This window comes from Glycine max, chromosome 8, assembly GCF_000004515.6.
Source record: "Glycine max cultivar Williams 82 chromosome 8, Glycine_max_v4.0, whole genome shotgun sequence".
NCBI classification, from domain to species: domain Eukaryota; kingdom Viridiplantae; phylum Streptophyta; class Magnoliopsida; order Fabales; family Fabaceae; genus Glycine; species Glycine max.
In genome coordinates, this window is record NC_038244.2 from 14,213,505 (window position 1) to 14,228,241 (window position 14,737).

At 29.8% G+C, this 14,737-nt stretch overlaps 1 protein-coding gene across 2 annotated transcripts; it reads left to right on the top strand.

The window, feature by feature from the left end:
* Positions 1–5,230: 5,230 nt before the first annotated feature.
* LOC100779109 (polyadenylate-binding protein, cytoplasmic and nuclear-like) lies at positions 5,231–12,151 on the top strand. Of its 2 annotated transcripts, none has more exons than XM_006584487.4 (10): positions 5,231–5,870; positions 6,798–6,908; positions 7,224–7,268; positions 9,481–9,553; positions 9,667–9,779; positions 10,146–10,205; positions 10,423–10,470; positions 10,559–10,627; positions 11,632–11,693; positions 11,785–12,151. In XM_006584487.4, the coding sequence occupies exons 1-10, from the start codon at positions 5,667–5,669 to the stop codon at positions 11,840–11,842; spliced, it is 843 nt and encodes a 280-aa protein (XP_006584550.1). In that variant the 5' UTR covers positions 5,231–5,666; the 3' UTR covers positions 11,843–12,151.
* Positions 12,152–14,737: the final 2,586 nt, after the last annotated feature.

The following is a 14,737-nucleotide window of genomic DNA, read 5'->3' on the forward strand; positions in this document are numbered from 1 at the left end:
GTCTTCTCATAAATGGTTGTCCTCCTTAGCATACACATAGTATAGTTATCAACAAATATCAAGTCGCTTGCGTATTGCTCAACCATGGCAGGTTACGTTTCATCATATTTTAAAGGAAGCAAATCAACCTACATATTGGCTAGCAAACCAATGATCGTCTTCTTTTGCTACTTTTAATATGGGAGGCTTGTCTCCCTCAGTTAAGTCCACTTATTCTGGTTGATGCCATGGGTGTGACTTTTGTTAGATCTTAGTTTGCTTTGTATCTTTTTCACTGATAAAAAAATCGACAACAACAATTAAATTTAGCTAATACAATGGATCATAATTTTTAAAATCGAATCAACCAATTCGACTAGATTGACAAGGAATCAATCTAATAAGTGGTTGATTAAGTACAAAAAAGTTAATTGTTTTAATTAGAACCGGTGTGAACCAGTAAAAAAATAGTGTAGTCAAGTGGTTTCTATCTATATATTTAGAAAATTTTATAAGATTTTATTTTCAATTTTAAATTTAATCAAAAATATTTTTTAAATAAATAAAAATACGCATTTAATAAGGATTACAAATAGGTATAAATTATTTTATTAATTATTATTAATTTTTCTTATAAGATATATAATTTCAATTTCTATGTTGGATCTAACTTTGTTCAATCAAAATCACGTAAGGAAAATCTCCTTCAATGGAACTAGAATTGAGGTTTCTCAAGGACGCAATATTTGGAGAAAGAATCACTTCTTTCACCAAACCCATACCCTTTTTTGGTTATTGCTCTATTACTACTCATTTAGAAGGTTAAGAGATAATTATTTTTTGTAATTTGATGAAAAAAGGAGTCCCGGTGACCATATGTTTGGTTCTAACGGGATTAAACTTAGTTGGTCACTTCATCAGTATAGATTATTCTAAGCACAAGTGGTTGGCTTATTTGCATCAGTTGGTAGAATAACTTATTTGTACATTTAAATTATAGAATATTGTATGTTTTTTGGAGTGTTTTTTTTTTTTAAAAAAAAAAGCCAACTTGGATGTACATAGTATGATTTTTTGTATAATTTATATAAAATGGTCACAATATCATATAAAAAAGAATGTGCATATAAAACTTGAATGTTGGATTATAGTTTATTCGGTGATTATAAGTTGGAGTAGCTGAAAAGATACCATGTTGGGTTAATGAATTCTTAATTTTTTATCCTAAAATAAACATGAAAAATTAAAATAAGTGACCATACATAAAGGTAAAAACCACCAAACACGTGGATCAACTAGCGTAAGGTTACTTCAGCTTAATTTGAGGTTTTAAGTTCAAGTCTTGAATGTACATTTATGTTGAATACTTGAAAAATACTTGTGATCTAGACAAAAAAAATACATAAAGATAAAAAATATTAAAAATCAATATATATACATCAAGCTATATACTTGAGATCCTTTGTTTAGAGCTTTTTTTGTTCTATTGAATTGAAGCTCAACTTAACCTTTTATTCATTTATGTCTCCTTAAACCAATTTTATGTTTGAATCCCTTTGGTTGTTTAACACCATCACACACAAATGCGGGATTACCATTGTCAGTTTGGCTTAATTGGTGTGCATTAGTCTTTAACACAAAAAAATGGACTAAAAAACTATTAATTTTTTTAAAATTGTTTTACATTATCATCAGTATATAAACATTAAATTCATAAAATTTATATAATTGTCCTTTAATTTTTGTACTGGACTAAATAAAAGATGAATGATTTCATTTAAATATTGAGGGAGTTGCTCTACCTTGAATCCGTCCTTATTTATAAACTACCACTGCCCTTGAATCTTAAATAAAGTGAGATATTTTGGTATAACTAAATAATATTGTTAGATATGAACTTGAAATTGTTTGGTTCGAACTATAATTAAGTGAATGTAGTGATGAATTCAAACTTAATAGGTTAAACATTTGAAGTGGTTGTTGACTTGACCAAAGTAAAAATTGGCATGTTTGAATTCTTTAATTTTGAACGAGCTTCAATATATTTGCAACACTTAAGTAAAAGAGATGATTGCAACACTTAAGTAAGAGAGATAAATACATGTAAAAGATACTTTAACAGTTATAAATATTTCATTAAAATAATATTATGCAATAAAGACGTACTTTATTTAATGGTGTTAGTTGCATTTAAAGAAGTATAAAATGAACTGGGTATCAATGTGGAATTTTTGGTGGGGTAGAACAAATCAGTTACAAACAAGAAAAAATTATAAATTTTAAAAATAATAAATATGATAAACACGTGAGTTGCTTTTTTCTTTTAGAACTCCAATATGTACACATGCTGACTTACATATATTATCACGAATAACTGCATTTGATGTAATTTTTGTATATAAGTATTGAAAAAATTAAAAGGTTATGTAATTAATTTAAAAAAGAATATATAAATTTATAGTATTGAAATTTGGAAAACTTATATAAAATTAACTAGAAAAATAACTTGGTTATGTCGCGAATATATATATATATATATATATATATATATATATATATATATATATATATATATATATATATATATATATATATATAAAGTATTTGTAATGTTAAGGAGGAAAAAAAATGATTGACCTTGTGAGCAAACCAAAAGTACACGGGATTTAATTTAAATTAAATATATTGATGGTGACGAAATAAACATGTGCACTTAAAACTACACATAAAGACGACAAACCCTTACCCCACGTAGCCCCACAATTGCCATGTTTATATGCCTCGCATAAAAAAGGAAAGGGTGCAAAACCTTTTTTTTTTCAACCATGCTAATTAAGATATTTAGTTTTTTTTGGGAGTCTAAAATATTTTATAAATTTTGATTCATTAGATTGATTATGGGATTTAAACTTTTTTAAAAAAAATATATTCTATGAGATCAAATTTAAGAATTCTTTCTCACAAACGGTGTATTACTAATGGAACTAAACTCATTAGATAGGGTGTTAAACTTTTATACACCTGCATTTAATTAAAATAAAGTTATATTATGGGATTTACAAAATAAAAAAAGTAAAAGTGCAACAATTATGGAAGTGAAAATTAAAAAACCTTCTCTTAAAAAGGGTACAAAAGATAGGGGAGAAAATTGAATACTAATAAAGAGAGGGAAAAAAAGAAAAAGAGGATAAACTGAATTTGAGAATCCCAATAAACTAAAAGCCATTATGTGTAGTTAGGGGTGACGTATCCAATCAATGGAACACAAAATCAGAGAAGGAACAATGAGCCCTCGGTTGTTTTTTTAATTAATTAAACATTGGCTTCGTCTCTTTTCACACACACCTTCCCTCTCGATTTTCTCTCACAGACACACACACAGATATATATACTCTCACTTTTTTCTTTCACTTATATTCTACCCCTAATTCCCTCAGTTTTTTTTTTTTTTTTTGTAAATTGTGGGAGACGAAAAATAATAATAATGTAATATGAAAATATTTTTTTTATCTCTTTCTCCAATACTTTTATTATTTCCATTTATTATACGAAACAGTAAATATTATTTTGTTTTTTTAAGTTATAAATATAATTTTTATAATATTATTTTGATAAAATATTAAAAGAACTAATAAACATTGCTAACGTGTAACGAATATGTAAAAAAAAGTAAAGTATACATTATTAATTTAAAAAACTAATTTAAATTGTAAGATATTTTAATTTAAAAGTTTGACCAGTATAACTTTTTTGGTGATCTATAAAAATTTTACATTGTGAATTAATAAAAAATATCTTAAATATGCCTTTATGTAATTATTAAAAAATTATTAATTTTTAAAAAATTATTAATTTTAGGATACAAGTTTTTTTTTAATGAATCCAAAGTATCTCCTAACCAAAATTTAAAGATAAATTTCTTTAAAAAAAATCTAATCACATATTTAAAAGATATAATTATCCGAATCATATAAGATAATTAATCTTACATATATGGTAATTTACAATTAAATCATAAGTATTTTTTTTTTACAATATATATGTATATTCTGATTAATTTTTTAATTTAATTTAATAAAATTAACTAATAAGATAGCTGAAAGTTTATAAATTGTATGTTAAGAACTAAAAAACTAAAAACTTATAAGTTAGTTAATTTAATTGAAAGTATTTGATAAAAATAACTAATGAACTAGTTGATAAGTGTTAGATAAGAATAATAAATACTTGATGATTTTTTTTTGAATAATTATGATATTGGGTTGTAATATCAACAACTTTATTGATGATTAATTTTTTCTCAAAAAATCTAATTGATAACTTTGAGAGAGATCTATCATTCTAATTAGAGTTTTTTTTACCAAGTCTCGAATTTGAGATTTATCATTCTAATTAGAGTTTTTTTTACCAAGTCTTAGAATTTGAGATCTCAGTTAAGAAGATGGAGTCAAATATCACTCAAACCAATAATTTATCAGTAAAAATTTGATGATTTTACTCATTGATAAATGTATTCTTACTTTTTTACTTTATATATTTACTATTACTAACTTTAGAATAACCAAAAGTTTGTTTTTATTTTCTTGTAAAAAAATAGTAGAACAAATACGGACTCCTAATAGTGTTTTACTTGTTAAGATTATTACCAAAAACCCATTCATAATTTCCACACCTATCTAAGAATTTAATTTTAATATTAATTGTTTTATATAATTAACAAATTAGAAATAACTATAAATATAACTTTTAGATTTTAAAGTGTGTTTGAGAAGACATTTTAATTAATTTTTAGTAATTAAAAAATTTGTTTCATTGTAATTATATGCATCTTATACAAATGAATGTTGTTTACTTATTGAAGTATCTTTTTAATTAATAACTTTTGATGTTTTTTTAAACACTAATTAAAGTATCTCTTTAAAAATACTGATTATAGTTTTTTATATTTATTCCCCTTTTATCCTTAAATATTATTAGATTTCTTTTTTAATTTTTTATATTTAAAGTAAAACAAAGATAACTTTAGCAAAAATTTGATTTATTAACATAACTTTTTGTTTTCAAGCTCTGTGAGCCAGTTTTTCAACTATAGTTATAGTGAAGAATCTTATCTTAGCATTTATAACAATCAAATATAAAGTTCAAGAAATAAAAAAAAAATATTAAAAATATTTATACAATTTATACACTCTAATTAAATTTAATAACTAAATCCAAAGACTTGTACTTTCAAAATTACAAAAAGAATAGAAAGAAAAAAACCACACACCGCAGGCAAAGGCCAAGACAGTAGTAGCTAAAGCCAAAGCCTATGCTATTCCAAACACCACCTCTCTCTCTCTCCGCAGCTGTGTCATGATTCATTTCTAAACCCTAATTCTCCTTGTTTCCATTTCTGCTTCATTGTTTTTTAAGCAATTCCCGAGCATTGATCAAATGGGTTTTTGTTCATTTCCAATTTTCTGAAATAGCGTGCCCTCAAAAAAATATTATCTGATCACATTTTCTGCTTCTGCAAATTCTGCATTTTTTTCTTTCTTTCTTTCTTTCTGGGGTCTCTGCTGAACAAGGGAATCTCGCAGATTCTTTGTGTTTCTCTTCGGTTTTCGGTCTCAAAATTTAAGCTTTTGGACCTTTAGTGTTGCAAATTGTTGAGGGTTTTTGTGGGGTGGTGGCTTTGATTTTCCATGGCTGCGGTTGCTGAGATTCCCGCTGATGCCAACAAAATGGACTCAAAACCTAAGGCTGAATCTGAATTCAGTGTGCAGAAGCTGGTTGACATGTTCACAAAGTTGAATCCTTTGGCGAAGGAGTTTTTCCCTTCATCATATTCTCCCAATCATGATCATGGCTTTCAGGGCTTTAATCAGCTCTCACCAACCCAATTTCTGGTCAGCACTAAGCCCTCTGCTAATGAGAATTTCCTGAACAGTCGAAGGGTAGGATTGTTCTGCTTTTGATCTCGCATTTTTCGGTTTTAGTGAGGGTTTTCGCAGGGCTGTGCCATGAATTTTGTGTATGCAAATTTGTTACTTAATCAAAATTTTCCTGTGACAGTGTTTTTGGCTGCTAAAGACAGAATTTAATCAATTTAGTGAAAGATAGTGTGAGGTAAACCCAGAAAGGAAAAATTAAAAAAATCACAAAGGAAATTCCAATTGCACCACCTAAGAGAAAGGGCACCATTGTATAATGTCAATATTGCTTTGAAACAGAAAATCAAGTATTCGAAGAAGTGACAATTTTTTTTTGTGGCTATAATTTCTAAATTGGGATGAATTGAATTGAGTCTCGGGTATTTGATTGTAGTTATATGCATCCTATACAAATGGATGTTGTTTTTTCCTTGTTATATTTGCACGTTTTGTGTGTATTATAGTCATGGTTGTAAATTATGGTTGGCAACTACAATTGTGACTGCAATATGGCAGTTTGGAAGGTTTTACAAACTGCATTGTGACCACAATTGTGGCTGCATTTGCCTGCAACCTTCTACAATTTCTGTAATCACAACACAGCTGGACAAATGTGTGTTTTTCTCTTCAATTTACATCTTAGTTTCGGATGTTTTTCAGATTTGTGTTGCTACCTACAAATTTTGTCATGTCTGTTATCTGTCCTCTTGTTGTATGATTAACTCCAAGTTGATTATATGACATGTATCATACTATGATGGGCATATAACATTTTATTTATGTGAAGATTCCAGTTTCTGTTGAAATGATTTGGATGATATCATTGATATGGCATTTTCTGTGCAAATTAATCCCGATGACAATCAAGTTTAATGAAATTTACACTTTTGTCATCTCTTGCAGAGAAGAAATAGTTTTAACCAAGGAAGGAGAAGGGTGAGTGGAAGATCTCTAAAGGCTCAGAGAGAAGATAGCATTAGAAGAACAGTATATGTTTCTGAGATTGATCAGCATGTAAGTGAACTGAGAATGGCATGAATAAAATTTTATCTTGATTTGATTTGTTTAGTATTCCATTTCCATATAAGGTATATCAATGAGTTTTACGTTGTCTGTTGAGGGTCTAACACAACCCTCCTCCTTTATCTGTGCTTGGGACTTACTGTGATTTGGTCTTTAACCAAGTTGAATGGCATCATGTGAATTGTAATCCATATAGCCGATCTCACCTTGTGTGATTTGGTCTTTTGTTGTTGTTGTAGTTTGTTTAGTGTTCTGTTCCAATCATGGATAACTGAATTATTTGAACAGTCTTTTTTCCTGGTGTAGGTTACTGAGGAGCGGCTTGCTGCCTTATTCAGCAGCTGTGGACAAGTAAGTTATGAGCCTTGATTGATAGCTTGATTACTCTTTCTTAGTTTACAATTAGGTGCAAATATTACATAGGTTAATAAATTTAAAGTAGGGTATTTGTTTGCAGTATTTTAACTTTTTCTGTGCAATTATGTTTTGTGATTGTCATTTGTTAGCTTTATTTTTTCTCTGTTTCTCACCTAGCTTTATTTGTCATTTATTTTCAGACTCTGCAAATCCTAGGTTGCTGGAATTTCTTTTTCCCTTACATTGTGCCATATGCTAAGCATTGCAAACATTTCCCTATTCATCTTGATACTTTCTTTTGTGAGATTTTAGCTCTGTCTACTTTCCACACAGTTGGCTGAACTATGCCTCTTAATGCAGCATGGATCAGACCTGTTACATGAATGAACTCTTCACTCCATTTAATGCATGATTTTTGCTGTCATTTTCTTCGGTCAGCTATCCAAAGCATTTCTTTCTCTTTCTCTTGTTTCAATTTACAGCTACGGTTATTCTTAACTATGCTAATCTGGGTTAGTTATGAGGTTTTGGATGCTGTTATTTTTTTAATTTAAACCCATTCAATTTGTTTGGACCTGATATAACAAGATCATAGAACTGATATGAATTTTTGCCTTTAAAAAAAAGCCTCTGGCTTGTTTGGGAATAATTTCATTGGGTGAAATTGTAATCTAGAAATAAATCTCTTTTGCAAAATCAGCTGTTGTAAATGGTACATATATACATTCGCTGAAAATTTATATAACTAGGTTATGATATTAGTTACAATTCTCAAATCCTTACAAAAAAGGAAGTTGGTAATCTGTTCATCTGAAAGGAATCTTAATTATTTCTTGCTTTCTTTGACCTTCTCAATCTGAACATGCTTCCTTATTTCCTTTTGAGTTTGTGTTCATATATTTATCTTTATTTAGTTGTGTAGAATTAAGAATTTCAGCACATGGAGGGTAGTTTTATTAAAATAGGTAGAGGAAGACAGAAGAAAACTTTGGTCTTTGATAGAGCCCAATGGTTTTGTTAATCCATGACAGAGTAGTTAATAGTGCACTATAGCACTGCTATTGTTGCATCACCTGGCTTGGGCTTGATGAAAAGTAGCATTGCATTCCATTTTTTGCGCAGTGGCAATATTAGCCGGATTGGCGAGCAGTTAGTGGACTTATTGCGACCGTCACTACTGTTAGCAGACCATTAAATCCCTGTTTTAATATCATTTGTTCAACTACCCCTGATTGTTAAGGTGAATTTTGAATCATCACATGTTTCCCCCCAACAGAATTAATATTGGGTTCAACACTCTTCAATCTTTGAAGCTCTGTTCCTTTTCACTACCCATCTCTGGAAGTTGCTACATTTTCTGGCAAATCCCTTGCTTCGCCAGTGTTGCTTTCTGGATTCCATTTAACCTCTGTTGAGTCTTCTACTTCTTGACCCTAGCCATAATAGTTCATGCTCACATCCTTTGTTTTTGGCTGCAACTTCTTCCATGTTTCCAACCTGTGTTTCTTTTTCGCTGAGACAAATTCTCTGTCTATCATCTATTTTGTTTCTTTTTGCTGTCGACTGTCAATTCTGTCCTCTGGTGCAGCCATGGCATTGCTAGTCACAACTAGTCCAACAGAGCACCTCAGCCTCAGCTCTAGTTTCTTCCCTTCCCATTGTTATTGACTTCTTAATTATGACTCTAGTTTGATGATCATTGTTTCTACACTATGACTGTTGGTTATTAAATTATTAATGATGACATGTCTTTAAAATTTTTTGGACCATTCATATAAGTTGTATAAATTTCACACTTTTTCCCATTGTCTTCGGTATAGCTTCCATCCTACAATCCGCTATCCCAACAGTGTTATTGGGTTGGCCATTCCATGCTGCAATCCGGGATTGACTATGTATTACCACACCCCATGGGATAAGGCTTGGTTACTGTTGTAATTAGGTAGATTTCACTTTAGTCACCAGTGAAATGGCTTCCATCTTTCGTGTATATTGACTAGCACACAGCCTGCTAATTTTTAATTTTAAATGGTCCTTTTTATTTGACATATCAAGATCTTCCTGACCTTTCTATCTGATGCATGTTGTGGTACAGTAATATCTCTCCTCTAGCTGAATATCTAGGATTTAAATTTGTAAGATAAGTCTTTCATTATGACTATTACCCTACTTAGGTAGTAATGATATTTACTGATTTGAATTGAAGGTAATTGATTGCCGAATTTGTGGTGATCCACATTCAGTTCTCCGTTTTGCTTTTGTTGAGTTTGCAGATGAGTGTAAGTCTTGTCCTGCAAATCCTACTCACTTCAAATTCTCCTTAACACACACACAGAGACTTAATTTTTTTTCAACCCATTTCATGCAATTTTCATGGAGTTTGTGTTTACAGATGGTGCAAGGACTGCTCTAAATCTTGGGGGTACCGTGCTTGGATACTATCCGGTCAGGGTTCTTCCTTCAAAAACTGCCATTCTTCCGGTGAATCCTACATTCCTCCCTAGGGTATGAATACTTTCGGATCCTTTTTATACATAGTGTTTAAATGTAGTTTTGCCCTTTTGCTGTGTGATAATAGAGAGTTATTTGACTGATTTAGACATAGATATGATGCATACAGTTGTTCAGTATTGTAGAAAGATTTCATGTTTACCATCGATTTTTGTTTTGGGGCATGATTTCTATTTTCTCCTAGTCTCTCCTTTATGTTTTATTTTCCTCTTTCCAATGGAAGTTTTCTTAAAATTTGAAACAGGTTGTAATCTACTGATAACTATAGTTTCATTGTGTATTGTATGTGCTACTTTGATAAGTAAGTGATGGTTCAAAATCTCTGGTCTATTAAATTGTTCTTTCTTTTGTAACATGCAGTCGGATGATGAGCGTGAAATGTGTGCCCGGACTATCTATTGTACAAATATTGATAAAAAGGTATATTTACTTCTTGAGAAATTACAGAACAAATATTTTTGGTAAAACTATTTTTAATTTAGGAATGGTATTGAGTATTGACTTAATTTGCTGTCTTTAATATGTTTACTAGGATAATTATAATACATGCATCTATGATTTTATTGATTTGCAATGATGAATTATCGGAGTTAACTCTAACGATGCTTTATCACATTTCTCTCAAATATGAGTGCAGGTTTCTCAAGCTGAAGTGAAGAATTTTTTTGAATCAGCTTGTGGCGAGGTTAGACCAGAAAATAATTGTTTCATGCTATATGCTGGAACATATTTATGTCAGAAATTTTCATTGACATTTCCATTCTATTTTACAGGTTATGCGCCTTAGGCTTTTAGGGGACCAAGTGCATTCAACTCGAATTGCTTTTGTGGAATTTGCAATGGTAAGTCTTGACTATACTAGTTGCCATTAATTGGCTGCACTACACTTTCATAGTTTATGAGAATAACTGCATCATGAACAACTTATTCAACCTATGTTGATTATTTTATGGATTCTATGTGGTTCCATTTACTTTTGTTCTTGGTAACTGTAACTCTTCTATAATTTTTATCTTATGCATTTTGAGCCCCATGTCTTTCCCAATGGATAATTTCTTCCAAGCTATGCACCAGTATTTGTGTTAGGGAGAGAGGGAGACCTAGGAGGACATTGAAGGAAACTTTTATGAGAGATCTCATGGTGAATAATATCCTTGAGAATTTGGTCTTTAACTGAGCCCAATTGCATCGTGTTATCCTTGTAACCAACCTCACCAAGTGGGATAAAGTTTTATGTGTATCTGTATTATTTGTTGTATAGACATTAACTGATTCAGTGATTTGTTAATTTATCGCTCACTCCCCCCTGCACAGGTAAAAGGGTAGTTTATATTCAACAAACATGTGGTCATGAATCTACCAAACTTTCATTTTCATGTTTATGATTTGTAATATGTGAAAGAGTAAAATATTCAAGGAATTAGTCTCTTTTAAAAGAATCAGCTATTACTAAGAATTTAGTTTTTACCTTACAAAATATTGTTTATTGTTTTACTTTTATAATACCTCAGGGGTATGAGTGAGTTAGATTTCATTGAGCTCCTGACATGTTCTTGTCTTCTTGAAGCATAGTTGTTAACTAGTTGGGGACTTCACAAAAATGGTCTTCCTTGGTATAAGTATGCATGAATTAATTTTTTTCTAAATAGATGAAAATTTTGGTGATCTACTAAATCATCAAAATTTTCTCCCCTATTTTGTAAAACATGTCACATGAACGTTTACAAATGCATCATTAAAGAATTTAATGATTTCTTTTGTGATGTGCTGTTAGTGGCATTTACCATGTTAACTTGCACAAGAGGAACCATTCATTATCTTGACTTTTTTTTTTTTTTTTGAGCAGGCTGAAAGTGCCATTATTGCACTAAACTGTAGTGGGATGCTCTTGGGGACCCAGCCTATAAGGTTTGGTGCCTTTACTGAAGCATAGTTTTTGTTATGCAAGTTTCAACTAAAGTTAGTTGATTCATATTTGATTTTCATTCTCATTCTGTAGGGTGAGTCCTTCAAAGACTCCAGTGAGGCCAAGGGTCCCTCGTCCGGCATCTCATTAACCGATCAACATCATCCAACAAGACTTGAGAGAGAGGATATTTGGTCAACTTTCCAGTTGAGACTTGTGTAGAAAGGGTGGTGAAACTTCCCTTTGTTTCAGTATTTCCATCTTTTTTTCTGTTAACAGCAGTTACTTTTTTTGTTGCCAGAGCTTATAACTATTATGCACTAGTTAAACTTTCTAGCATCCAGTCCTTGATCGTGAAGTATTATACCGTATCTACATTGAAATGGTCTAGTTTCAGTTTTTTTTGTTACTTGGAGCTAGTACTAATCGTACTTTAATTTAGCCTGAATCTTTTGCACTATTTACAGTCGTAAATATTTGTGAGTTCTGTATGTTTAGCATCTAATTAGGGCAAACGTTCAAATAATAAAGATTTGTAACTGTGAAGATGTGATTTTGAGTTCCCTCGAATTGTAAAGCTAGATGCACATTAAAACATGAAAAGTATAATATGACAATGGTTTGTAATTATAGAATGAGTTAAATTTTTATACACCATCAATATAAAGATTTTTACATGGGTCAATTAATTAGAAATATGACTTTTAAAGTAGTCATTACAATTTTTTTTATGGTAATCTATGATCTGATAATACTGTTGTAAGTGTATTTTCTTTATACACAATCAATATAAAGATTTTTTCATGGGTCAATCAATTAAAAATTATGACTTTTATAGTAGCCATTTTTTTTATTATGGTAATCTATCTGATAATACTGTCAAAAAATACTTATTTTAAGTGTATTTTTTATACACCATCCAATATATAGATTTTTACATAGCTTACTCAATTAGAAGTTATGACTTTTAAAGTAATCATTACACTTCTTTTTATTATGGTAATCCATATGATCTGATAATACTGTAAAAAAATACTTATAATTGTAAGTGTATATTTCATATACCATCAATATAAAGATTTTTGCATGGGCCAATCAATTAGAAATTATAATTTTTAAAGTAGTCATTACAATATTTTTTTTTATTATGGTAATTTATGATCTGATAATACTTTAAATAATACTTATATTGCAAGTGTATTTTAAATAAATTAAATTCTAATAGATCATGATTGTGGTGCCGCGTATGTAGTACGCCACTTTATAGAATTAGTTTACTTGCTTTTAGCTTTTCTTTCATAAATTATTTCAACTATTTTATAAAACTAAATAAATTACTGTATTTTGTCTCTTTCGATAAAATCTTTTTCATATACAAGAGCAGGAAATCAAACCCCTTTCAATATGCTTAATGAACGTAATCATCTATCAATTGTGTTGGATTTTGTTGGTTAAATACTTTTAATTTAATCAATTAGCTTATAACTTTTTAACTTTTATTTTTTTTACTAAATATATCCTTTTAGCTTTACAACTCTTTCCTTTTCCTTGGGCTTATAATATTAAATTCTGTGGCATTGGTTCATGCGGTTGTTCTTTGTTCTGAAACAAATTGGAATTATCATTGCTTAATGTACTTTATTTGGGGAAACCTGTACCTCAACATTAATCATGATTAGGCAGGATCTCCACTTATTTTTTGAGAATATAGGTACATATGCAGGTTTGGTTGGACCAGTGAAAACACTGGTTATAAGAACTATAATGTTTGTGAGCAGAAAGGAAAGGTCCCCTACAGAACATGCATAAATATCTGATTCTGAACATAACACCTTTTTATCAATTTTTTTAATGTAAGATGCATAGCATCAATCCCTGTGTGATATCTGCAGTGCTGTGTGGTTCCTTTTGGCAGGGTCCTCCATCTTTGATTCCCACTAAAGCTGGAATTGATTCTAATATCTAAATGCTTTTTGGGAAGCGTCACTATGCTAATGGATAAATGAGCAGTATCAATTAAAAATTGTAAATATAGAAAACATGCTATGATAAAAGTTGTTATAGGGACACTATTTGATTATTGTCGAATGTATTCAATTAATTTGCTGGGCAAAGTCAAAATGCAAATTTTTTAACGATGTTGTTAGAGGGTAAACATGAAGTCCTTTTATACTTTACTTATTATTTTTGTTAATAATTAATATTTGTCCAAGACTTTGACATATTATTTTAGTGAGATTTTCTTTTTTAAGGATTTTTTTATTCACAAAATTCAGACTTTAGACCTTAATAAATTTGAACTTAATGTTACTTGGATCAACAATATAGTGCACGTTTTGATTTGTAGTTAAAAATGTTGGGATTCACATTCTAATGTAAATCCAATGAATAATAGAAAAAATGAAAGCAAAAGTAAATAGCTTGATTCACTGATAAAATTATTTTTGTTTTAAACATAATTTTGCAATGGATTCTCGAATATGTTCATATTGGTTGTGTAATAGTTGGTATTGATTTACTTAAGAGTTGACCGTAAGAACAATTGTGGGTTTATATAACGTGATAAAACCGTGGTAATCGTTAATGAAAAAAGAAAAATTAAGAAATGTACTTATTAAGCTCGTAATGAATATTTGTATTTAATACAATATTTCTATTGTACGGTTACTGTTTGCATTACTTGCTGCCAGTTTTACTTTACTTGAATATTTAATGATGGATATGGTTTATACGATAGTCGATTAGTTTATTTCGCAAAAAATAAGTTGTAAGAAGTATATTTGGTTAGTTGAGAACTCTTATTCAATAAGTTAGTAGGAGCGCGCACACACACACACAAAAAAAAAGTTAACAGGAACAACATGCAACTTATAATTTTTTTATTATGTAAGAGTCAATCTTAAAGAAATTTTCAATAACTTATAATATTGTTCAATTAATTGAATTAGATATTATTGACTTAAATTATATGTTGAAAAAAATTCTTCCACACACAACAATAAAGATAAAAAATAAACAATAAAGATAAGGAAAAATAAAACACACA

Excerpts from the sequence above, each read along its gene's own strand:
- LOC100779109 (XM_006584487.4), top strand. The coding sequence starts at position 5,667 with ATGGCTGCGGTTGCTGAGATTCCCGCTGATGCCAACAAAATGGACTCA. Across the intron at positions 7,269-9,480 it reads TATTCAGCAGCTGTGGACAA|GTAATTGATTGCCGAATTTG; the intron begins GTAAGTTATGAG and ends TTTGAATTGAAG. Across the intron at positions 9,780-10,145 it reads ATCCTACATTCCTCCCTAGG|TCGGATGATGAGCGTGAAAT; the intron begins GTATGAATACTT and ends TGTAACATGCAG.